The 27,091-nt window shown below is 41.9% G+C and overlaps 1 protein-coding gene across 1 annotated transcript; it reads left to right on the top strand.

Moving 5' to 3' along the window:
* The first annotated feature begins 3,131 nt into the window (after positions 1-3,131).
* On the top strand, positions 3,132-7,165 carry gpr18 (G protein-coupled receptor 18). The gene is made up of 2 exons (XM_061724657.1): positions 3,132-3,655; positions 6,526-7,165. Exons 1-2 carry the CDS (start codon positions 3,197-3,199, stop codon positions 7,147-7,149), a joined length of 1,083 nt encoding a protein of 360 aa, XP_061580641.1. The 5' UTR covers positions 3,132-3,196; the 3' UTR covers positions 7,150-7,165.
* The last annotated feature ends 19,926 nt before the right edge of the window (positions 7,166-27,091 follow it).

Raw genomic sequence — 27,091 nt, 5'->3', positions numbered from 1 at the left:
GAAGTGATGGGGGCTTCGTCTCAGAAACACTCACTTCCCCGTTCGTGCTGCGAGAACAGATAAAACTTTATGAACTCACTTTCGCTTCATAAAGCCGCTGGCGTTTAGCTTGTCAGGATGTTTGTTTGATTTCTGGGGTAAGTGTAGTTTTTTTTATTGTTCTGGCATCAGATAAGTTTACGTTGGAGGTTTTACAGCTGGTTCTGCTGGAAACCTCAGACCTCTCAGTAATTATCTCATCTTTGTGTTTCTCTTGCTTGTTGTCTATTACTTTAAAAAGATTTTACACTTCAATAATATTTGAATAAATTCATGTTTTTTTCCGTGAACAGAATGAGAAATAAATCAAGTTAAACTGAAGTCACATGACTTCTTATAAAGATAAACTTTCAGTTCCACACTTTAGTTTAAAGGTATGGCAAGTTTATTTGTGCAGCAGAATTCAACACAAGGTCATTCAAAGTGCTTTACATCAACATTAAAAGCAGCAAAACAGAATTAAACAGTAAATAACAAATAAAATGAAATAAAATGACAAAAAAGAGGTAAAATAATAGAAAGCACCAGTTGTTAGTCAGTAAGGGCAGTAGATCCAGCAGGTTCATCTCATTCTTAAAATGGCAAGAATTACGTTTCTATACGGTCAAAACGTACAAAGACCGGGTCAAATACAGGATTACTAAAGTAATCTGTAACAATTCGTGCAGTGAATTAAACCAATTCGACGTCACAAGGCCCGCATTCAGGGCTAATCCATAACTTGATGAAATAAATGAAATGATAATGAAATAAAATTATAAGAAAAGAGGTAAAATAATTAAAAGCACATGTTAAAAAATAAGGGCAGTAGTTTAACACAAAACAAATCTCTTCCACATTTACACCCTGAACACGGGTCAAATGAACGCAACTGTTTGTCCTTGTTTGGTTTTAATTCAGAGTTCAGAGTTCTCGGTTTGCTGCCTCCACGTGTCTCTCACAGCTGCACTGCGTTTAAAAATAAGTATTCAAATCACCAACCTCCAGGTTCCCCAGATTGTGAAACCAGCCGACCAAATTTAGATCTCAGCTTCCTCCGGAAACCTGATTGGTCGAGAGGCCCGTCCGTCTGTCTCCACCAGAAACTCTGATGGAACTGAGCTCAGATCTCTGAGGCCCCGTTTCCACGTAGCAAAAACGGTGGTGTTTTCATGCGTTTTGGCCGTTCGTTTACACGAAAACGAAGCTCAAAGTCTCCAAAAACCATCATTTCTGAAAACTCCGGTCAAAGTGTAGATTTGCAAAAACTCCGTCTTCACGTTTGCTTGTAAACGGAGAGAAACGGACATTTAGGCTCCAGAACGTCACATTATGAGACAGAAACGTCACCAGCGTCATGAGTGACACCTGTGGTTACAATTAGTTTGTAACCGTCAATATTTTCTTGTATTTTACCTGTTTTATATTCTAACGTCACACTTAAAAGTAACTCCACTTCTCTGTCACTCCAAACCAAAGACTCTGGTTCATCTTGGAAGTAACTGGAAGTTACTCGTGTCATTTGTTGATGTTTTTTTCCAGGATTCTGATTGGCTAGCATGACTTTATCTTCTCGTTACACTGCCCCCTGTAGGTTCGGCTGCTCATAGCACCTTAACAGATATTTATGCAGGTTCCTGGAAATGATGGGATTTTTCAAAACGTAGAGGGGGAAATATCCGTTTTTGTAAATACCCGGCTATGTGGAAATGTGGCCTGAGTCTGGGGATGTTTCTGGTGTCTGGATCAGCTGGGATTAAACGCCACAGACGTAAATTCTCATCCCGTCCTCATCTGGTCAGAAGTCCCGACTTTCTCATGTAATTTATAAACTCTACAGGTGAATCACGTCTGTTTTCATCAGCTGTGTCAGTGTCTTCGGTGTCTCTGGGTGGTTCGTCTGTGATAAACCAAGCAGGTGAAAAAACTCCTAAACGTGTTTTACCAAATAACTTCTCTATTCAATTCAATTCAATTCAATTTTATTTATATAGCGTCTATTACAACAAAAGTTGCGTCTAGACGTTTCCAGAGACCCAGAACATAAACCCCCGAGCAATTATTACATAAACAATGGCAGGTAAAAACTCCCCTAGTGGGAGAAAAACCTTAAGCCAAACAGCAAGAAAAACTCCCCTTTAGGAGGAAGAAACCTGGACCAGGACCAGGCTCGTAAGGGGGGACCCTCCTGCCGAAGGCCAGACTGGGGGTCAGGGACGGCAACAGCACAGCAGGCAGGTGGAAGCAGCAACGGGATGACCGGGGGTGGGGACCACAGGCCAGCACGCAGCTCCCGAAGCTCTGGCCCAATCAGCAAGCCCCAGGTTAGGTGCAGGGTCGGGGAAAGGTTGAGAAGGGGCAGGGCCAGGGAGAGGAGTCTTGACGGACAAACCTTCTCCCCCGCCTGCCCGGGCCGTTACCCTGCCCCTCTCACTCCCACGCTGCAGGATCCGGTGTTGTGCATTCAGAGATGATCTTCACCACCGGCAGAGGATGTAGTTAGGATGTAGTTTTTATTGGTTTTGATTTCTTTTTTAGTAACAATTCACGGACCTGTTGGCAGCAAAGTTCGTTGGATGTGAGATTTTGCTGCTGGAAAATAAAATAATAAATACATAATTCAGCATTTGATTTACTTACAATACAATTAAACAATAATACAATTAAACTCAATTTAATTTATAAAATTACAATAAAATAGAATAAAAAAAATTAAATACAATAAAATTTAATTAAATAGAATAGATTAAAATAAAATACAATTAAACTCAATTAAATTGAATGTGTATTCAGAATTGACAAACAAATAAATATATCAATCTATAAAAACTGTAAATATAATATAATATAACATAATATAATATAATATAATATAATATAATATAATATAATATAATATAATATAATATAATATAATATAAAACAGATTTTATCTGTCGTCCAAGAGATAAAAAACTTTTTGTTGTTTTTTTCTTTTTTGTCTCATCACCTTGCAGGGAGAGTCTGTTTCTTTGTTTGTCTGTTTGTTTTATTTGTGTGCTTTTGTGTTTTTTTGGCACAACTGTATGACCAAGAATCAAATCAAAGCTCTAAAACCTTTGTGATTCTTGCAAGACAAGAGAATCCTAAAGTCTAAGTGTGTTTTCGATGCCGCGGCCGGTCGGTGGAACCAGATCCGATGTCTCGCTCTGATCTTTCCAGCCTGAACCTGATCCTGAACCTGAACCTGAACCTGAACCTGAACCTGGACCCGTCCAACATGTCTCTGGACCCCGGGGCTGGGCGGCCGGACCAGGGCCCGCTGGAGTACCGCGTGGCGGGCCTGGTGTTCCACGGCTTCGTGTTCGTGATCGGCGTGGTGGTGAACCTGACGGCGCTGTGGGTGTTCGCTCTCACCACCAAGAAGAGGAACTCGGTGACGGTGTACATGATCAACGTGGCGCTGGTGGACCTGCTGTACATCCTGCTGCTGCCGTTCCGGATGGTTTACCTGCACCGGGACCGCTGGCCCTTCGGAGACGTGTTCTGCCGGGTCAGCGCCGCCCTCACCATCTTCTACCCCGCCATGGCGCTGTGGCTGTTCGCCCTGATCAGCGCCGACCGCTACATGGCCATCGTGCAGCCCAAGCACGGCAAGGTTAGTTGGTTAGTTCATCTTTATTTCGTTCAATAGGGCTCGGTCGTCTTGACGTCATCACTTGGCGGAACCGCCATTTTGGAAGCTACGTTAGCTGCTCTTCGGACCACTGCGCACTGTGTACAGACGTGCTCCGTCTTCGTTGTGTCTAAGGGAGCTTTCAGACCTGTGGCCCGTTTGTTTTGTTCCGATTCAGGGGTTAAGTCGATACAGTTGTTTCGTTTCTCGTTTGTGGGGTTTGTGTTCACAAGGCAACCGTCTGTAGCGGTTCAAAGCTGTTAACAAATGCCATGAACCAACTGTTCTCTCATTGGTCAGAAATGAACGTGGAAGGAGTTTCCTCTTCTGTACCCCGGAAAAAACAACAAGCCCCTTTCACAGCGCAAAGCGCAGCCCGCCGCCGGCTTTCCCATTCATTTATGTGCGACCACTCTCGGCGCATAGCGGAGCTCAGCGGCGGGCAAGAAGGAGCCTGCAGCGGCGTTTGCGCAGCGCGAACACTGCCCGAATTGAACATCTTTTAATTTCACTGTGCCGCGCTGGGACGACATCTCGGCACAGAGAGAAGGGGGCGGAGTCTCAGCACCGACTCTTCTCCTTGAACCGCGGTCGCACATACACAATGAATGGAGTTGTGTCGGTTGCTTTGTCGATTATGTTCTCACTACAAATAAAAAAAATTAACCGCTCCAGGTCTGGAATGGAAGCGAGCCGAGAACCTAACCCTAACCTCTCCTAGGATCTCGGATTGCTTGTTTTGTGCCGTTGCAGAGCGTGATTGCTGTGTTCACATGTACCAAACGATCCGATCTTTAGGGGGAAACGCTCCCTGTTCCGGAACAACTGCTCCAAACGGGACAGAGGTGAAAACACCCTAAAAGGGTAGATGTATATCCGCTAAGAGTGGATTTTAGGCAGAATTGTGCATTTGGTGATACAAGCATGAAAATTGGCATGAGCAGTCTCCATGGTTCACTTGACAAGAAAATTGTCCGGGCCACTTGAAATTTCAAGTTGGCGGCCATTTTTCAAGATGTCCACCTTGGTCGATCAATTAAGTGATGTAATTGTTGGGTTGGTGATATAGGCATGAAAATTGGCATAAGCAGTCTCCATGGGTCACTTGACAAGGTGATTATGTGACTTATCTGCTCCACTAATTAGACAACGACCTTAAATAGGACTTGGTTGCCAAGGTGCATTCTGGGACGTGGTGGCCATTTTGGCAGCCTCGTGAGTGTAAACAAACAGCAGTGTAGTGGCACCAAGTGAACAGACGGAACCCAAAAAAAAGATGTTAAACTGCCGGAAAGCAACTGGAATTTACCGGGATACCTTAAATATATATATATATATATGGTATATGGTATATGGAGAAAATAATGATTATTAACGTTCTGGATCCATATGAAATCCCTACTGAAGAATGGAGCTCCTCGTCGGAGCGCCACTCTTTAGAAGGGATTACTGCCGCGGTTCTGCAGAACCACCGTCTCCGGCTACCTTGTTTAGGAGTGTTTGGCAGCTACTTTGGTAAATGTTTGACTCGCCATGTGTTTCAATAAATTAGTATAATAGTACAACATACAGTACATGTTTTGTATTACTCTTACTTTTCTTTTCTTTTTTTTGACTGCTATATTATGCTGAAGAAGCTCCGAGGCGTGAGCAATATTTTTGTTTTCCTCGTGAGATAATTTTTTTCCTCTGCAGCTACAAATAAGAGTTAATATTTTTTCCTCAACAAGCTAGTTTTATCTGAAGATTGGGGTTAATTGCACCGCAGAGAGCTGGCCAGCAACTGCGTTTAGCTGGAGAAGTGGGGAATAAAACCCGTGTTTTGATCCGACCCGGTCTGTGTGAGTGTTTGTTTGGTTCTGCCTCAGAGCAGGAAAGCGGTGAAAAGTTAAACCATTAGCGATCTTTTCCCCACGTCTGTTATATGGGGACCTGCTGCAGCCACATGGCAGCAACGGGTTACCATGGTTTACAGAATAACCGAAAGTAACGATTACAAGTAATGGTGCTTTCACACCTGTCCCGTTTGGAGCAGTTGTTCTGGAACATGGAGCCCCTAAAGATCGGATCGTTTGGTACATGTGAACACAGCAATCACGCTCTGAAACGGCACAAAACAAGCAAGCCGAGATCCTAGGAGAGGTTAGGGTTAGGTTCTCCTAGGAGAGGTTAGGGTTAGGTTCTCAGCTCGATTCCATTCCAGACCTCAAACGGCTCATTTTTTTTATTTGTAGTGAGAACATAATCGACACAGCAACCGACACAACTCCATTCATTGTCTATGTGCGACTGCGGCACAAGGAGAGGAGTCGGTGCAGCCTCCACCGCCTCCTCTCCGTGCCCAGATGTCTTCCCAGCACGGCACGGTGAAATTAAACAATGTTCAATTCGGGCAGGGTTTGCGCAGCGCAAACCCTGCGGCAGGCGGCCTCTTGTCCGCCGCTGAGCTCCGCTCTGCGCCGAGCGCACATAAATGAATGGGTAAAGCCTGAATTATGGCTCCGCGTTAAATCGACACAGATTCTACGCCGTAGGCTCTGCGTTGGTGTAACGCGGAACCATAAATCAGCCTAAAGCCGGCTGCGGTCTGCGCTTTGCCCCTCTCTGTGAAAGGGCCTTGTTGTTTATCCCGGGGTGCGGAAGAGGAAACTCCTTCCGCGTTCATTTGACCAATCAGAGAGCAGCTGGTTCATGGCATTTGTTAACAGCTTTGAACCGCTACAGACGGTTGCCTTGTGAACACAAACCCCACAAACGAGAAACGAAACAACTGTATCGATTTAGCCCCTGAATCGGAACAAAATAAACGGGCCACAGGTGTGAAAGCACCCTAATATTTGTTCTTCCTCCAGGAGCTGCGTAACGTGCCGAAGGCGGTGCTGGGCAGCCTGGGGGTTTGGGTGATGACGCTGGGCAGCACGGCGCCGCTGGTCGTCTCCCACGACAACCCCGATGCCGGCGCCAACTTCACCAGCTGCATCAAGATGCAGGACATCATCTACATGCGCCGCGACAACCCCGTCAACTTCGTGAGGCTGGTGTTCTTCTTCCTGGTGCCCGTCAGCATCATGGTGGTCTGCTACGTGGTGATCGTGGACAACCTGGTGCACGGACGCACCTCCAAGCTCAAGCCCAAGGTGAAGCAGAAGTCCATCCGCATCATCGTCACGCTCATCGTGCAGGTGCTGGTTTGCTTCGTGCCGTTCCACGTCAGCCTGGTGCTGCGGCTGCTGGGCCGCGGCGCCGACACCGGCGTGGACGGCGGCTTCAGCACCGCCGCCGTCTTCACCTCCTTCCTCATGAGCCTCAGCACCGTGCTGGACATCATCCTGTACTACATCGTGTCCAAGCAGTTCCAGGACCGCGTGATCAGCGTCATCCTGTACCGGAACTACCTGCGCAGCGTCCGGCGGAAGAGCCGGCGGTCGCGGACCGGCAGCGTCCGCTCCAGCAACGTGACCAGCGCCATGATCTGATCTGACGCTGCAGCGGCCAATCAGGACACTATGCATTAGGGCTGGGACGATACGGTAACTCACGATTCAATACTGTGGCGATATGTGGCCCGCAATAATATCACGATACACGATATCTACAATATTCGATATATTGTAAGAAATTTCATCAACGATATATCACGATATATGTGACTGAAAAAGAAAAAATGCCCATAAAAAGGAAAACGTCTGCAGTTATGCATTTATTCAATGCCAAAACTTCCTACAACGTACAAAGAAAGTGCACAGGTGGACTAATTAAAGTTCATGAACATTAATGACATGTTTTATATAAACCAGGACAGTGCACTGCTTTGTTTCTAATACTGAAAAGTCAGTAAGCAACTTAATTTAGCATCGTACCTCACTGTCTCCTAGTCTTGTAAATGTAAACACTGAACAGCTGGACAAATTAAAGTGTAATGAACAATAGTGCGGTGACAACCGCGTAAATGCATTATGTGTGTTGTAATAAAATATTGATATTTGCCGTCAGTTTATCGATTATTTATTATGACAGAGAGCGCAACAATATAGTCCAATATCGATTTTTTTCCCCACCACTACTTGGTAGCAGGCTCGAAATTTTGACATTATTATTGAAATTTTATTTCAACATTAATCCCGACATTTCAACTTTTTTCTCGAAGTGCACAATAAAAAAATTTTCCCCTCTCAAATATTTTTTCTCCTGCATGGCCCTGATACTCTTCTGTAAAACAGAAAGTCTGTAGAAAACTTGACTTGTTAACATATTTGTGCCTCAAAGGCCATGATTGTAGGTTGCAGTTGTAGTAAACCTGAAAAAAATAACTTATGAACTCAACAGCTCAATGCCATTTTCCTCTGATTGGCATTTTATGACTATTTTTGACTCTCACAGTAATACGGGCCAAAGTGCGTCCCTTGTCAGATCCATACGGGACGCTACTTTAGTTTATAAATACGGGACGGTTCCCTTTTTCAAGGGACGGTCACAATTGGTGTTTGTTGAGGACCCAAACGCAGGAGAGCAGGAGGCAGGAGTTTACCAAAGGCAGGATTTATTGAACCAGAACAAAACCAAAAGTGCTGCTGAGCAGGATCCAAAAAAGGCAGACCAAAAACCAGAACTGAAACAGGATCAAAAACCAGACATGCCACACAGAGGAGGAAACAGTCCGGACCAGCAGGGAGCAGGGGGAGTAGGCTTGCCACCCGTCCCTTGAAATACGGAATTGTTCCGTAATTGGGAATTAAAAGTTGAGTTTCGTAATGAACCAATACAGACACATATTATGCTCTTATTTATTTATGTAATAATATACAGGTGAAGGTCGGAAAATTTGAATATATTGCAAAACTTAATTCATAGTAAATTTAACTAAAGATGAAACAAATATATTATTTCCCACTACATGCAAAGTGAGATATTTCAAGCCTTTATTTGTTATAATTTTGGTGATTATGGCTCACAGTTTATGAAAACCCCAAATAAAAAAATCTAAAAAAATTAGAATATTTTATGAAATCAATAAACAATTCAATCATCAAAATTATAACAAATCAAGGCTTAACATATCTTGCTTTGCATGTAATGAGACTATGTAATATACATGTATTAGTTTCACCTTTTAAGTTGAATTATTGAAATAAATTAACTTTTACACCATATTCTAGTTGAATTATTGAAATAAATTAACTTTTACACCATATTCTAGTTGAATTATGAAATAAATTAACTTTTACACCATATTCTAGTTGAATTATTGAAATAAATTAACTTTTACACCATATTCTAGTTGAATTATTGAAATAAATTAACTTTTACACCATATTCTAGTTCAATTATTGAAATAAATTAACTTTTACACCATATTCTAGTTGAATTATTGAAATAAATTAACTTTTACACCATATTCTAGTTGAATTATTGAAATAAATTAACTTTTACACCATATTCTTCACCTGTAGCTATATTATACATCTGGGCTGATGTGGACATACGTAGCATAGGAGGATATTTCAGTTGCTAGTATGGTTGTCTGTCTGTACAGTCATGCAAGTTCAACGCTATTAAAGCACTTTAAACTTTAAATCAAAGCGTTTTGTTTTTTCATATAAAATAAATACATTTCAATGCAGTTTAGAAGTTTTGGGGATGTCCCTTTTTTTGGCGTCTGCGCTGCTGAAATCGGGGCGTCCCTTATTTCTATTTCTCAAAGGTGGCAGCCCTAAAGGGAAAGACAAGACCAGATTTACACAGGGGATAACGAGACACAGGTGTGAACAATCAGGGCAGATGGAAACAGGAGGGAAAGAACTGAAACTCAAACTGGGGGAAATGTCAAACCCTGACAGGGACGGTTGGCGACCCTATGTAGCGCCGTACTTTACGCGGTTAATTATCAAAAAAAAGGAAGACATTTTAAAAAAGCAATTAATTTTCAAGGTGCAATTTACACTCTCAGTGTGTTGAGGCGAACACGTCTGCCCCCCACCAGGCAGGTGAAGGTCTGAGGCTCAGGTGAGGAAACACGCAGGTGGAAATACAGCAGCTTTTAGAGCAGGGATTCTCAACTGGTGGGTCGGGACTCAGAAGTGGGTCGTGTCTTTTCTGCAGGTAAAGCTACGTATTTTTGAGTCTTTCTGGAACTACTTATCAGTTGTTGCACTTTTTTATTTCATGTATTTTGCAGGACAAACACCAACTGACTCTGTTAATAATGATGTTTTCATTGCTGCGTCAGCTTTATAATCTTGATTGAATAGTTTTACTGGTGCACTGCTTGTTATACTGTATATTCAGTTAGTGGGTAGTCGGCTAAAGCTCAATATTTCTTACTTTTCAGTTCATGCACTTATTTATTTTGAGTCAGTTCTGTGCAATTTGAGGTTTAAACTTTCCATTGTTGAAGTTTTCATGTTTTGGGTCATGTTGAGGACTCTGATCTAAACCAAACCCCCAGAAACTTCCCCTCCGTCAGTCGGAGACATGACGGGGCTGACGGGTCTGACGGCCCCCGCAGGAAACCACAGTGCTCTGAAAGGTTTCTGCAAACCCCCCACACCTCCTCCTCCGCGGAAAAGACTGAGCAGAGGGAACAACCAGGGCTGGGGATCTGTTCAGATGTCAAGAATTGATTCCATTCCGATTCTTAAGATTCAGAATCGATTATCACCATTTGATTCGATTCGATTTGATATAACATATTAATACTAGTATTATACTGCTCCTCCCCCATTGAAAAACTTTGTTAAACTCCGCTCTGAACATACTGCCAGAGCCTCAAGGTCTGTCTCAAGTGGAGATTGTAATATCCCGAAGTTTTGCTCTGCCTTTGCACAATCTGCTTTCTCCTTTAAAGCCATCAAATCACGGAACAATCTCTCAACCTACCGGAAACTCTGCACAGACTTCAACGTTTTTCTTCTGCAGTCAAAAAGTGGATTTTAAGGAATCAGACTTGTTAACATTAATTTTAAATCTAAACTGTTTTACAATTGTTTTTACAACAAATTATTTCCCCCTGTTATGTAATATGTTTTGTACATGAGTGTACATGTGTTGATGTGTGGATGTACATGTGTATATATGATTGATTTGTTTAGTATTTGACGCTCTTACCTTTTATTATCCATAAACCTGCCCAGGGACGACGGATGGAAAGTAGCTAGTCAGCTAAATCCGGTACAAAGCATCTTTTCTCATCTCTGAGACTAATGTCATTTTGTACATTGTCTCTGACACAAATAAACTTAATAAAAATAAATAAATAAATAAAAAATTGAGATTCAACAGCAAGTATTGCAGCTAATGATGCTGTAAGGACCAATCAGCTCCCAGAATGCTGATAGAACTGAAACAGAAACATCGTGCAGAATTACCAAACAGATCCAGGGAGGAAACAGAGACGGATGAAATCGGTTTTAGTTTTTCCCATTTATGAGAATTTGGTTTTTAGCATTTTATGCAAATGCAACCCCAATACAGTATATAACGCAAAGAAATATAGAAAATGTATGCAATTATAACTGAAAACTTTAGTGTTTTCATACCTTTAAACATATTTAAAGGCAAAAACATGGCACCAGTTATTCTCCTGTCCAACAAAACATTCCTTCTTTTGTGCATTTTTTGCACGGGGGAGCATGGATGGACAGAACAGCGGCTGCTGCCATCCATCCCATATCTGTGATTGTGAGAACAACCTGACACAGACATCACCACATCATCACATCACGCTGCTGTGAAGGAGACGACCAGGTGATGGCAGCGTGGTATCAGCAGCAGCACTAGGGTTCAACTCCGCTGGAACCTGAACCTGGAAGGTCCTGCGCCTTCCTACACCTTCCTAAAACCTTCCTAAGACCTTCCTAAAACCTTCCTAAGACCTTCCTAAAACCTTCCAGATCCTGAAACCTTCTTGAAACCTTCCTGAAACCTTCCAGGTTCTGCACCTTCCTGAAACCTACTACTGTCATTTAGCAGACACTTTTATCCACAGCCACTTACATCTGAGAGAACACAAGCAGAAATCACATATGAAGGACCAGCTGGATCAGTGCTGGTCAGAGTAATGAGATTACAGTTGGACACAGTTACTGTCACGCCTGTGCTAGAATATATATCTTTTCTGTTAAATAAGAAAGCTACGTCTAAGAAGACACCGTCTTGTCGTAAGTGCATGTATCCTACTAGATGCAGAAGTTCTCCTTAAAGAGCTGGGTCTTTAGTTTGCTCTTAGCAAACTAAAGCAGGTCCAGATCTGCAGATCAGACAGAGTTTGGCCAGTCGTTCCATCATCGGGGAACAACGGAGGAGAAGAGTTTGGCTACTGATTTGACACCACGTTGTGGAGGAAAAACCAGGCCTCTTTCACTGGCTGAGCGGAGCTGTGGATGAAGCAGTGAAGGTATTGAGGAGCCGTTTGCGTAAGTGTTTGGTCGGCAGAAGCAGATCTTTAAACCTGAGTGCAGAGAGATTAGCAGCGGAGTGACATGAGCTCTCTTGGGTTGGTTGAAAACCAAACGTGCTGCTGCATTCTGGGTAATGTGCAGAGGTTTAACTGAGCAGCAGGAAGGCCGACCAACAAGGAACTACAGTAGTCGATACGTGACATGACCAGAGCCTGAACCAAGAGCTGTGTCGTGTGTTCTGTCAGGAAGGGTCTGATTTTCCTGCAACATGGTCCTTAAAGGTCAGCCGGCTGTCTAAAACGACACCAAGATTCCTGGCAGAAGACGTGGGCACAAGTGTGGTGGAATCCAGCTGCTTATCTGAGGAGGTGAGGAGTGACTGGCTGACAATGACAATGAGCTCAGTTTTGGACAGATTTAGCTGAAGGTGACGGTTCTTCATCCAAGCAGAGATATCAGGAAGACAGGCCGATACTCACATTGAGACGGCCGTGTCTCCAGGTGGGAAGGAAAGGAAGAGCTGGGTGTCGTCAGCATAGAGGTGGTAGGAGAAGATATGAGAGGTGATGATTTCACCTAGTGAAGTGGTGTATAGTGAAAAGAGAGGGGGAACCTTCCAGGTTCTGCACCTTCCTGGAACCTTCCTGGAACCTATGCAGCTATAGAACACGACTATAATAGTTAGTCTCAAATATAGCTTGGTGGTAGATATGCTGCTATAGGCCTATGCTGCAAGGGGCACCGATATGATCCAAAACGTACGAAAAAACGTACGAAAAAATGTACGAAAAAACGTACGAAAAAAAACACAGGAAAAAACGTAAGAAAAAATTCACGAAAAAACGTACGAAAAAACGTACGAAAAAACGCACGAAAAATCGTACGAAAAAACGTATGAAAAAACGCACGAAAAAACGTACGAAAAAACGTACGAAAAACCGCACAAAAAAACGTACGAAAAAATGTACGAAAAAACGCACGAAAAAACGTACAAAAAAACGCATGAAAAAACGTACGGAAAAACGAACGAATAAACATACGAAAAATCGTACGAAAAAAACATACAACAAAACGTAGGAAAAATCATATGAAAAAAACGTACGACAAAACGTACGAAAAAAACGTACGAAAAAACGCACAAAAAAACGAAGAAAATGTCGAGAAAAAAGTCAAAATTTAGTAGGGGGGGGTAATGAAATAATGTCTTTACCACCTTACACTTATAGAACAAGACTATAATAGTTAGTGTTTAGTAAAGTCTCTAGTTAGTGTTTAGTAAACCTCTAGCTGGTGTTGGTAAATCTCTAGGTAGTGTAAACTCTAGTGTGTTAGAGTCAGTAGTCATAGTTGCAGCTATAGAACAAGACTATAATAGTTAGTCTCAAACATAGCTTGGTGGTAGATATGCTGCTATAGGCCTATGCTGCAGGGGGGCACCGACATGATCCGCTGGGCGGTGCCTCTCACCCTTCTTCTCCTCTCCTCTTCCCTTCCTCTCTTCTCCATTTCCATTTTTATTTATTATAAATATCTCATAACTATCATTTTTGTCCATCGTTTCTGTAGTTTCTTGTGCCGGCCCCCCTTTTTTCTCTTTTGTGCATGTTTGCAGGCCGGAGCTTCAGGAGCTGAGTGCTGGCCTGCGGTCCCGGCCCCCCCCCTCCCGGTAATCCCACTGCTGCTTCCACCTGCCTGCTGTCCCCCCCTTAAGGTTTTTCTCCCACTATGGGAGTTTTTACCTGCTATTGGTCATGTCATCATTGCTCGGGGGTTTATGTTTATGTTATTGGTGTCTGGAAAGCGTCTAGAGACAACTTTTGTTGTATTAGATGCTATATAAATAAAATTGAATTCAATTGAAATAAAATTGAACCTTCCCAAAACCTTCCTGGAACCTTTTTTTCGGGGTTCCCCCCCTTCCTTACACCTTTTTTCCAGGTTCCCCCCCTTCCTTACACCTTTTTTCCAGGTTCCTCACGTTCCTCCCTCCCGTCCGGCCCGGTGGATCCTGAACTTTTCCACCTAAGCGTCTCCTCCAGCAGGAATCTCCCGGAGTGTTTATGTGAACAGTATTGATCTGCTGTTAAGAGATGCTGCTGCGGCTGCTGCTGCTGCGGCTTCAAGTGCATTTACAGTAACGCTCTCGGCCGACGTCAGGGAAGCTTTTTACCAGATTTACTGCAACCTTAACCTTTAAGCAGAAAACCTTTCCAGCGCGGGGACATTTCAGCACGAGGCCCTTTTTGCTGCACGAGTGAGATGCAATTTATCCTTTAATGTATTCGTGGACCGGAAGGACGAGCCGTGAGTCAAATATGTGCTAGTCATGTCACTGTGGAGATGTTGTAAATGATGAAACCTCTAAATGTGATCCTTCCCTGAAACAACTTCACCTCGGAGCTCGGAGCAGATTCGTCTCGCGGCCGATTAAAAAGGAACGGGAGAGAGAATAAAACAGGAAGTAAAAATGAAAGAACTTCCGAGAATAAAATAGAAAACAGGGAATCTGAATATGTTTCCTAATTCCAGAAAACACAGAAATTAAAAGAGAAACCACAGCAAAGTCTCAAAAAGTATTTTTTTTGTATTTATTTATTTGACAGGGACGATGCAGTCAAACAGTCAATACAAGCTTGTAGAGTTTATAGCTGGTGCTAATTCTCTTCCACAACATTGCAGTACAATATAAAATCCATGTACATCAATTAAAAATACCATACAATTAAATAATACAATATTGCAATATTGCATTTACATGATATAAAACCTTCCCTCACTCACTCTCCCACACAAATATACACACTATTTACAGATGAGGACAGTTTAAATTTTTCAGGTTTTAGTTTTGGTGATGAGTCTAGTCTTTGGGTCCAGCTATCATTTTAGTTTTTATTAGTTTTAGTCACGTTCATTCTCCTTTTAGTCGTGTCAAGCTTCAGTCGACTAAAAGTCTTAACATTTTAGTCTTATTTTGGTCAGAATTGTCCATTTTAGTCTAGTTTTAGTCAAAGATTGTATTTAGCCAAACCCATTTTACAATTCAAACAGGGTTATCTTATTAGTGTCACGGCTGCGCCATGAGGCACGCCTCCTCTATAGCTATGCCATAGCAATGGAGGAGGAGTATTGTTATCATGCGTGTTTATTTTTATTCATTTTCCGGACAGATTTCGGTTCGCTACTCCTCCTACAGATTTCGGAGGACCCAGGCGAATCATATATCAAAACGTGTGTCTCAATCGGGAATAGTGTGTTATGACTTTTGGTGTTGAAATTCCCATTTTTCCCAAAGTTATTCCCAAAAAAACAGCCAAAAAAACCCATTCAAAGTGGAAGGGAAAAAGTAAAAAAAAAAAAAGCCAAAATTCCCCTTTTTTCTGAGTCACCTAACTTTCTCATACTTACACGTAGAAATGTTATTCAAACTTCAAAACGGAGAAAAACTTCTCTTCTCTCCAAAACACCAAACATGACATAACAAGATGTACACTTTTCAAAATATGAGCACTCAAGCGAGGACTGGAAATCACTTTTTTGTCAAATCTAGAGTGCGGGTGTCGGTTGGTAGAGTGTGAGAAACAGTAAAAAAATAACCTGAATTTTTATTTGTAACTCGAGCTCACGGCCAAACCGTAAAAAGGAGACAAATCATTTTTGGTCAGAATGTAGACATAGGTGTTGGAATTCATAAAATGTGACTTTGACAGGCGGGGTATGCATAAAATTTAAACGGGGGGGGCTAGAGCGCCGGCAATACCTGCCCCAGTCCCCATTGGCTGTAATGTAATCAAACATTTTCTTCAAAAGAATCTCACTCTGTCTTCGCACTGAGCTTACTCACTCATTTTAAGCAATATCTGAATAAAATTAAGATTGTCAGAATCTGCCGGGTTCTGTGTCTCTCACAATGTTTTCGTTTTTCTGCTAGGAGCTACGGTTTTCTCACAAATCGGAGTGATTTGAGACCTTGTCAGAAGCCAAAATCTGGGTTTTCTCACAGCCAAACCGGAAGGTTCTGAAGAGAGGTTCTTGTTGCCGGGGTAACCAGAATTCAGCTGCTGACTCATTCCTTCAGCCAGAACTGGTCACATGACTCAAATCTGACCACTGATCTTTGACATTAGCCGACCCCCAGTCCTGCAGCCTGATGGTTCTGGGGGAACAGAAAATACACAGTAAATACACAGTAAATACACAGTAAATACCCGCCAGTAAATACGCCCCCACATCAAATACCCCCCCAGTAAATACCACAGTAAATACCCCCCAGTAAATACCACCCCAGTAAATACCACCCCAGTAAATACCACAGTAAATACCCCCCCAAACACACACACACACACACACACACACACACACACACACACACACACACACACACACACACACACACACACACACACACACACAGTAAATAACCCGCAGTAAATGCTATAACTTTTGGATGGTTTGACATGGAGAGTCGTTGGTGGTGTCATTGGACTCGGTATTGAGTCCTTGACCATAATTGATGCAAATTAGCCCCACCCCTTCTTCTGATTGGTCGATATGTGATAGTCCGATATCTTTTGCATGGTTCGACATAGAGAGTCGTGGGTGGTGTCATCGGACTTAGTTTTGAGTCCTTGACCTTTATTGGTGAAATATGCAGCAATGTACACAAATGGACAGCAGCCCCCCGTGGCACTCTCAAAATTTCTGCGAGGAAATTTTTCTAGTTATTATATTATTGTTACCTTATAGACTCAAGAATACATTCATTCCAGATACACAAGACTCTCATTTGAGTTTACAACATATTTATTTTTCCGCATTTCTCCCCGTATTTTCTTGTTTTCGACGACGCATTGGGTTTTCTTTTCCACGTCTATGTAGGAAAGTTTATCCAAAGATCTAAAGACTAAACTGGTTTAAAGACTAAACCAGAGGAAACTACTGAAAACATGGACATTAAGGATCTTTGGTGGAACATTTCGTCTCGTTTGTCAATGAAAATTAAGACACATTTTAGCAGTTTTTATTTTGTAATCTACATTTTAGTCTCGTTTCTATTCGTCGACGATATTGCATTATATATTTAATTATTGTTATCGTCACATGACCAGCATTTTCGTCTCGTCTCGTTTTCGTCAGGTGATAAAGGTTCGTTGACGACGATATTTAGTCATAATTTTCGTTGACGAAAGCAACTTTAGGCCAGACAGTTACACGGAAAACCCTGATAAATAAAAGCCACACCGCCGCACAGCCGCTTCAAGAGATTTCAATCTGATAAATGTTTTATTTCAGCCAAACGGAGAGGAGTTGACGTCGGCGAGAGGGTTTCCCTGCGAGAGGAAAAAGCCGCGCGGCGTCGGCCTGATTTGTTCCCTTCACGGATGATGTAGAGGCTGCAGATTTACGCCGTGTTAAATAAGAAGAGGCAGTCTACAAGATTTCAATCTCACACGGAATATTGGGCGACTGCGGTCCATCATACGGGCGGTGGGTTTATTGGCCCGGCGGAACTACGAGTGGGATTTATAACGGCCGAGTCAAAGGTCAAATGAAACATCAGAGGGTCGTCTTTTCCCGTCCCACCTGTTAGGCATCAAAAGACAAACCCGCCGCGCCGCTCGCAGCAACTGGCATTTAAAACAATTAAGTTTCCTGTCAAGTCCCTGTGATGAATTATCCGGAAGCTTTAGCCCGCTGTAATTCTAAATCTTCCCCAACAAGTGCCTTTGTTGTAGAGAAATTAATGAAAACAAGATTGTCTTTCATAGTGAGCTGATCTAACAGCCCGACTGCCAGCTGCTCTTCTCTGGGAATAAAAACAGTCAGCATTAAACACAGCTCGCACAAAATACTCTTTTTTTTTTTCCCCCCGTAGCACTCGTGTGGAAAACAAATCAGGCGGCGGGCGCGGCGGCCATCTGTTTTGTTATTTGATATGTGTGAATACATGTTGTAATGACTTTGTTTGTGGATGGCTCTTGCGCGGCGGAACACACGAGAGCTCTCGAAGTGCTGGAGTGTTCAAAGCTAATCATATAATTGGACACAATAGTCGATGACAAATGGAGACGCTCGGAGCACAGCCAGCTGGGGAAGTGAATATGTAATCATTGTAAAATCATATCATTTCTGCATATTTGAAGACAGCTTAATAGAGTTTGCGTGTCGGCGCGGCATCAAGCGATGATCAGAGACGAGCGCTGGCTGCCTTTGTTTCTCACATCCCCGCTTCATCTTTGTCCTGATTAAAAGTGTTTTTTCTCTCAAGAGTTTGTGTCTTGGTCGTTTGTTTTCCGTCTTTCATTACGGCGTAAAACGTCGGGAACAGACTCGGGGACAAATGACCCCTCAGAGTTTGGGAGGGAAAACAAAGCAGGGTATAATGGAGACGTCGACAGCTTGCGGCCATTATTCCCAGGCCGGGAGGATTCTCTCTTCCCTCCCTCCTCCAGGAGGAATCTTTCCTGGGGGGGAAGGAGAGGCTGTGGAGGAGCTTATCTAATCAAAGAAGTGGGAACGTCTCTCTCCGCAGAGGAACACCTGGCTCCTGCGGCGGCGGCGGCGGAGGCGGGGAAGAGGAGACACATCTGTATCATCTGCCTGTCAAATACACCTTTTACACCAAACTGGTTCCAGAGCTGGTTCTGGTTCACAACTGGGTAAAAGGGAGTTGGCTATTCTGGGGTGTTAGGGCCAATCCCAATACACCCCCTACTTTCTACCACTAGCCCAGGGGTCGGCAACCCGCGGCTCTAGAGCTGCATGGCTCTTTAGCGCCGCCCTGGTGGCTCCTGGAGCTTTTCAAAAATGTTTGACCTTTTTTTTCCTTTTTTCTTCTTTTTTTCTCTTTCTTTCTTTTTTTCTTCTTTTTTTCCTCTTTTTTTTCTTCCTTTTTCCTTTTTTAATCTCGAAATTTTGACTTTTTTCTCGACATTTCTACTTTTTTCTCAACATTTCGACTTTTTTCTCGAGATTGTACTTCAACATTAATCTCGAAATTTCAACTTTTTTCTTGAAATTTCAACTTTTTTCTCGAAATTTTGACTTTTTTCTTGACATTTCAACATTAATCTCAACATTTCGACTTTTTTCTCAACACTTCGACTTTTTTCTTGAAATTTCGACTTTTTTCTCGAAATTTCGACCTTTTTCTCGAAATTTCGACTTTTTTCTTGAAATTGTACTTCAACATTAATATCGACATTTCGACTTTTTTTCTCAACATTTCGACTTTTTTCTCGACATTTGCCTTCATTCTAAGGCTTAAACAAGACTTTTCATTTTCAGCTCCAGACATATTTGTTTTTTGTGTTTTTGGTTCAATATGGCTCTAAAACATTTTGGGTTGCCGACCCCTGATCTAGCCCCTAAAAATGAAGCCACAAACTTTAGGGCCCTTGTAATCCTCCCTAGGGATTGGGAACCACTTGCTCCGTCACTGCGTGGTTTACGTTCGGGTACGTAAGCGACTGCGTAGTTACGTTTGCACAAACGTCACACCATATCAGGAAGCCCAGAGATAAAAGCTGTTTTAATTTCAGCTGTAGCGCTGTTAATATGACACTTTATTAAGTTTTAATATTTTTTCAGGCATAAAAGTAACCGTTAAGATCCCCAAGATCTGCGTTAAATCGGCGTAGGATACGGCGTAGGGTACGACGTACGGCGCGCGTCGCCGCATAACCTACGCCGTAGGCTCTGTGTTGGTGTAACGCGGAACCATAAATCAGCCTTTATTCTTGCGAGATCTTTGCAACAACGACCAAGCGAGTGATTATGTACATTCTGTGAGTGAATATTATGAAAGTAAAATATATATTTCTCACTAGAAATGTAATCAAAACGCATTTTTATGCAGAAACTAACTCAAAATGTTGATTTTATTCACTAAAAATAAGAAATGTCCACCATGTTTTTTTTTTCATTCAGTCTGAAAATGATGACGTAAACTGAGCATTCTGGGAAATTTTCTCAGGCCCTCGGTAGTAGTAGAAAAATCTGCCAGTGGAACAAGATTTATCTTCTCATTACAAGCAAAAAAAATCTTGTTCCACTGGCAGATTTTTCTACTTATTTCAAGTGAAAATCTACTTGAAACAGGTGAAAATTGTTGTTTTTTCCAGTGATGAGTCTTGTTTTAAGTGTAATGAGATTTTTTTTTACTAAAAATGAGACATTTAAACTAGAAATAAGACAAATATTCTTGTTAAGATTTTGAGTTTTTGCAGTGAACCACCCGTGGAACCGGTTTGGTGGTAAAAGGGGTAAAAGTGAAACTAAATACAAACCACCCGCCTGACTCCGAATTGTTCAAATGTCCAGATAATGGCGTAAAACTGCCGTTAAATAATTCAAAATCGATAGCACAAATGTGAACATGCTGCAGTTCTGGCCCATTATTCTTCATATTGTTCCCATTAGAGAAGGACATGAAAGACAGACTATAATATTATAAAAATACAGTACAACATGGCAGCGCTAGCAGCGCTAGCAGCAGCTGCAGCGTTTACATCACTTAGTTTCCTCTCAGGGCACTTTAACTCCAACCTCTCCCCTGGTAAACTTTACAATAGGATGTTGAAGGATTCTCCCGGCCCGCCGTAGGAAATGAGAGGCACATGTTGGTGGATGCGGCGCTGTAGCGGCGGCGGGTTCCCCCCCCTCGCAACGCTCTGCTCAAGGGCTGCACAACCAGAATAATGGATTCCTTTTGCAGACAAAACTGCACTTGAGCTGTTGTTTCTGCACTCATACAAATATTGTGCTTGATCTACACTGCAAAAACTCAAAATCTTAGCAGGAATATTTGTCTTATTTCTAGTTAAGATGTCTCATTTGTAGTCAAAAAATCTCATTACACTTAAAACAAGAGTCATTACCAGAAAAATAACTTTATTTATTTGACGTTATTTGACCATTTTCACCTGTTTCAAGTAAATTTTCACTTGAAATAAGTAGAAAAATCTGCCAGTGGGACAAGATTTATCTTCTCATTACAAGCAAAAAATCTTGTTCCACTGGCAGATTTTTCTACTTATTTTAAGTGAAAATTTACTTGAAACAGGTGAAAATTGTTGTTTTTTCCAGTTTGTTTGTTTTTTGACTAAAAATGAGACATTTGAACTAGAAATATATTCTTGTTAAGATTTTGATTTTTTGCAGTCTACTTAAAAAAAACAAGTCTCACTTTTTGCATGAGATTATTATGTCGCACAAGAAAGACTAGTCTTTGTATAAACTACTTAATTCTATGTATGTAAATAATACATTTTGCAAGTACAGTCAACTTAATTGTGTTAAGTTTACTTTATTTACTAAAATTAAGTTGACTTTACTTGCAAATGAATTTTGTACAAACTAAAAACTTTTTTTTTTCTTTATTAGTTTATAAAAAAAACTTTTTTCTCGACATTTCTACTTTTTTCTCGAAATTTCGACTTTTTTCTCGACATTTTAACTTTTTTCTCAAAGTGCGTAATGAAAAAAAAAATCTTGTTCCACTGGCAGATTTTTCTACTTATTTTAAGTGAAAATCTACTTGAAACAGGTGAAAATTGTTGTTTTTTCCAGTGATGAGTCTTGTTTTAAGTGTAATGAGATTTTTTTGACTAAAAATTAGACATTTTAACTAGAAATAAGACAAATATTCCTGGTAAGATTTTGAGTTTTTGCAGTGTACTTAAAAAAAACCAGACAACTTTTTGCACATTTGTCTTTGTATGTAAATAATACATTTTGCAAGTACAGTCAACTTAATTGTGTTAAGTTTACTTTATTTAACAAAATTAAGTTGACTTTACTTGCAAATGAATTTTGTACATACTAAAAATTAAATAGCTTATACAAAGGACAGTTGAATGAAACGGACTCGCCTCGTTAAGACATTAAGCGTATTTTGGCTTTAATAGAGCTTTAACGTTGGGACTAAACCGGGTTAAGAGCTTGAGCTTGTAGTTTCTCTGCGACGGAGGCAAAGCGGCGTTTATCCTGCAGGAACCGTGTGAGGTTTTTCTTCACGGCTCCCGCTCCTCCAGCAGCAATCTGCCTCCGTGTTGACTTTCATCTCCATTAAAAGGAGATAATCTACTGGAGGGTTTGGAATCGGCTCCCGTTGACCCGCGTTTAGCAGGAGAGGAGATGTATGTGCTCGATTACAGCCGTGTCTGTTTCAGCACACGGTTCTGTTGCTGCTTCACACTAACGTTGATCTCGTCAAGGAAAATTAGGACTAAATATCGTCGTCAACGAACCTTTATCACCTGAGGAAAAACGAAACGAAAATGCTGGTCATGTGACGATAATGATAATTAAATATGTACAGGACTCTCAGAAAATTAGAATATTGTGATTTTCTGTAATGCAATTACTAAAACAAAAATGTCATACATTCTGGATTCATTACAAATCAACTGCAATATTGCAAGCCTTTTATTATTTTAATATTGCTGATCATGGTTTACAGCTTAAGAAAACTCAAATATCCTATCTCAAAAAATTTGAATATTCTGGGAATCTTAATCTTAAACTGTAAACCATAATCAGCAATATTAAAATAATAAAATGCTTGCAATATTTCAGTTGATTTGTAATGAATCCAGAATGTACGACATTTTTGTTTTTTTAATTGCATTATAGAAAATAAAGAACTTTATCACAATATTCTAATTTTCTGAGACAGTCCTGTAATGCAATATCGTAGAGGAATAAAAACCAGACTAAAATGTAGATTACAAAATAAAAACTCTGCTAAAATGTGTCTTCATTTTCGTTGACCAAAACCAGACGAAATGTTCTACCAAAGATCCTTAATGTCCATGTTTTCAGTAGTTTCCTCTGGTTTAGTCTTTAAACCAGTTTAGTCTTTAGATCTTTGGATCCACTTTCCTACATAGATGTGGAAAAGAAAACCCAACGTGTCGTTGAAAAAGGAAAAAGACGGGGAGAAATGCGGAAAAATAAATATGTTGTAAACTCAAATGAGAGTCTTGTGTATCTGGAATGAATGTATTCTTGAGTCTTTAAGGTAACAATAATATAATTAAAGCTGCAAGCAGCGATGAACGTTCCTCCACCCTTGTGCACGTTCAGGCTGCAGTGGAAGCTTGTATGACTTGCATGTAGATTCTTCAGAACTGGACATTTAGTGGATGAAACACCCATGACTCTCATACCAAACATTCAAAAGTTATAGCAGAAAATAGGAACTATCAAATATGGACCAATCAGATGAAGGGGGGGCGCGCTTTTTGGCGTCTAGCGTCGCCACGGTAACGCTTTTGAAAGAGAAAAGTAATGCGTGTAGTCGCAGGATGGAGACGCACATTTTGATGTATAACACACCTGGGTGCACGTTACGGTTCGGGCCGTATTAACTGCCGAAGAAATGGCATAAATTCCGCCAAAATTACACGATTAATTCAAAATGGCCGACTTCCTGTTGGGTTTGGGCCACGGCGCCAAGAGACTTTTCTTTAAGTTGTGACATGATACAGGTGTGTACCGATTTTCGTGCATGTACGTCACACCGTATTGTGGGGCTTGAGGCACAAAGTTTTCTAGGGGGCGCTGTTGAGCCGTTAGGCCACGCCCATTAATGCAAACCATTAAATATCACATTTATCACCAGGCCTGGCTTGGTGCAAAATTTGATGATTTTTTTGGGCACATTTAGGGGGAAAAAGGCCCTCCTTTCGTCAGAAGAATAAAAATTCCTACAGATACAATAGGATGTTTCCATCGGCATCATGGGAAGTGGACGAAGTGCCGCGGCAGGAAACGTGTCAGCGCCGCTGAATATTTAATCCCCTCCCACTTTTCTTCCTCATGATCCCGGTTCTGGACGGAGGAGAAGGATGGAGAGACATGGTGTCTCACTCAGGACGTCGTGTTGTGAGGAGGTCGTCGTGGAGACGAGGAGGTCGTCGTGGAGACGAGGAAGAGATGGAGGGGCGAGCCAGGCCTCTCTCTCTCCCTCCGTGTGCTCGGCACGTCGTCTCCGTCGCCGCCGAGGCTCAATTACTGGATTGATACTCGGAGAGGAAACTTCATCATGTCGTACCGATGTCTTCCCCGGGAGAGAGACGGGGACGCGTGTCATCGTTTAGCGGGACACGAGTGTGTTTGCTGCAACAAACACGACCAGGACGGAGGGAGGAAGCTGACGGATGTAGGAACAGACGTCAGGTGGGGGGAGTGATGGCGAAGCAGAGCCAAGACATACAGTACGAAGACATACGAAGACATATGAAGACATATGAAGACATAGAAAGACATAGAAAGACATACGAAGACATACGAAGACATACGAAGACATACAAAGACATACAAAGACATACAAAGACATACAAAGACGTATGAAGACATATGAAGACATATGAAGACATAGAAAGACATACGAAAACATACGAAGACATACAAAGACATACAAAGACCAGACCTACATGACGCTAAACATGAACCAAACTGGGGTGATGAAACTTTGGTCCCACTGGGCTCAGAGGTTCAGGGTCCAGCGTCCCTCCATCGCCAGCTCGCCTTCAGGTTTCACTGGGAACCTTTCAGACATCTCTGATGTTTCAGATGTTTCAGACTTTTCTGATATTTTAGACGTTTCAATGTTTCAGACGTTTCAATGTTTCAGATGTTTCAGACGTTTCAGACGAGGAATGTTTCAGACTTTTCTGATATTTCAGACGTTTCAAATGTTTCAGAGGAGGAACGTTTCAGAAAAACGACTGCTCCACAGCGGCACTGATAGGAAACACACCCAATAAAGAACATTTGTTCTCTTTTTTCAGAATCAGAATCAAGTTTATTAAGTCAGTTTAGAAAACTGTTTTTGACTTCGGATACACCGGCGGCGACACAATGGTATTGTGCGCCTGTTTTTCCAAGGGTAACACTGGGATAGGGGGGGAAAAACTTAGCTCAGAGCTGCTCCTCAGCCAATGTCCTTGATGTTATCAGGCGGCTCGGAACAGTTCTGAAACAGGTCCACAGATGTTCCTGGGAGAGGGGAGGGTTAGTGGGGGCAGAGTCACTTGTTTACGTTCCACCAGGAAGATTGTGACTGGAGCGATCGGCCAAAACCGCCCTGTCAAGGCCAGATTATAGAATCAACAATTATGTTGCAAAAACAAACAGACTCCGTAATTTTCCGTCTGCCTTTAGTCTCTGGTTCATTAATGGCGACTCCAATCAGACGAATTTGTGATCAATTCCCGCTAAGCCGAGCTTCCAACTTCTCCAAAGTCTTATCCATCTTGCCAATGAGCTCAAAGACCGCCGCCAGCCTGCGATTCTGTTCAAGAATCGCATCCAGCTTACGGCTTTGCTCCCCCAACGTTAAAGTTTGAGTATTGAACACCTTGCGCGACCCTTCAGCCACGTCCGGCAACTCTGAAAGAGCCAAAACAGCTGTCGACGACTTACGCGTTTGTCGGTACACCAGGAATCCCCCCCCTCCGATCAAGTGAAATCCTGCTATCAGAAATCCATTTATGAAGCATCTTCAACGTCCTCGACAGACAGAATCGCCAAACACAACGGTTTCCAGTGTTTGTAGGAATCCATTGTGTATCCAGCAAAAAATGTCCCATCGGGGCAAGAGGGCTCCTTACCCCCTGACTTCTTGTTGCAAAAATTTGGTCAATTGTGCTGAGAGACCAGTTAATCAATTCCATGATTGTAGAGTTTCAGAGGAGTGAAAAGGAGAGACTCTGAAGACGAGACAGGACAAAAGCAGCAGCAGGACAGATAGATAAGGGAGAGGAGCAGAAAAAGCGTCCGCCTTCGTCGAGAGCCGGAAGTGATCAGTGATATGTCAGAAATCCAATAAAAATACCATAATTTGTAAATCCAATGAGGAATAAATAATGACATAAGGAAAACTTTCATGAGGACGTGACATTTCATAATCGCAGCAGCAAAACAGACAAGTCTACGTTTCATAAAAAATGGTTTTAGAATCATTTAAAACATGACACTAAACATGAACCAAACTGGGGAGATGAAACTTTGGTCCCACCAGGCTCAGAGGTTCAGGGTCCAGCGTCGCTCCATCGCCTTCAGGTTTCACTGGGAACCTTCCAGACGTTTCAGATGTTTCAGACATTTCTGATTTTTCAGACGAGGAACGTCTCAGACGTTTCAGACATTTCAGACTTTTCTGATATTTTAGACCAGGAGTCGGCAACCCGCGGCTCTAGAGCCGCATGCGGCTCTTTAGCGCCGCTCTGGTGGCTCCTGGAGCGTTTTAGACAATGTTTGACCTTTTTTTTTTCCTTCTTTTTCTTTTTCTTCTTTTTCCTTTTTTTTCTTCTTTTATTCTTTTTCTTCTTCTTTTTTTCCTTTTTTTTTCCTTTTTCCTTTCCTTTTTAATCTCAACATTTCGACTTTTTTCTCGACATTTCGACTTTTTTCTCGAGATTGTACTTCAACATAAATCTCGACATTTTGAATTTTTCCTTGACATTTTGACTTTTTCCTCGACATTTCGACTTTTTTCTCAACATTCGACTTTTTTCTCGAAGTGCATAATGAAAAAGAATATACTGTATATTATAGCTAATATAGAAACATGCAGCATGTGTCGTCTTCATTCTAAGGCTTATACAAGACTTTTCATTTTTTGCGGCTCCAGACATATTTTTTTTTTTGTATTTTTGGTCCAATATGGCTCTTTCAACATTTTGGGTTGCCGACCCCTGATATAGACGTTTCAATGTTTCAGACGTTTCAGACGTTTCTGACTGTCAGACGTTTCAAATGTTTCAGAGGAGGAACGTTTCAGAAACACGACTGCTCCACAATCATTTAAAAACAGGTGATTCAGGAACAGTGATGTTTTGCTGTATTTCCAGATCGTTCTGCTTTCGTTTTCCTGAGATGTGAAACGTCGTCACCGTCTCCCTGATTCCTGGTGTTGTAGCCGACGCCTCGGGCTTCTGTACGCCAGACGGCGAGCCGGAGCGGAGGTCAGCGCGCCCGTCAGATGCAGAATTTAACTATTCTGCTGAGTGAATTA

This window comes from Cololabis saira, chromosome 6 (genome assembly GCF_033807715.1).
Source record: "Cololabis saira isolate AMF1-May2022 chromosome 6, fColSai1.1, whole genome shotgun sequence".
In the NCBI taxonomy this organism is placed as follows: Eukaryota; Metazoa; Chordata; class Actinopteri; order Beloniformes; family Belonidae; genus Cololabis; species Cololabis saira.
The sequence above is the reverse complement of the archived record's forward strand: the minus strand, read 5'-3'. Positions and strand labels throughout refer to the sequence as shown.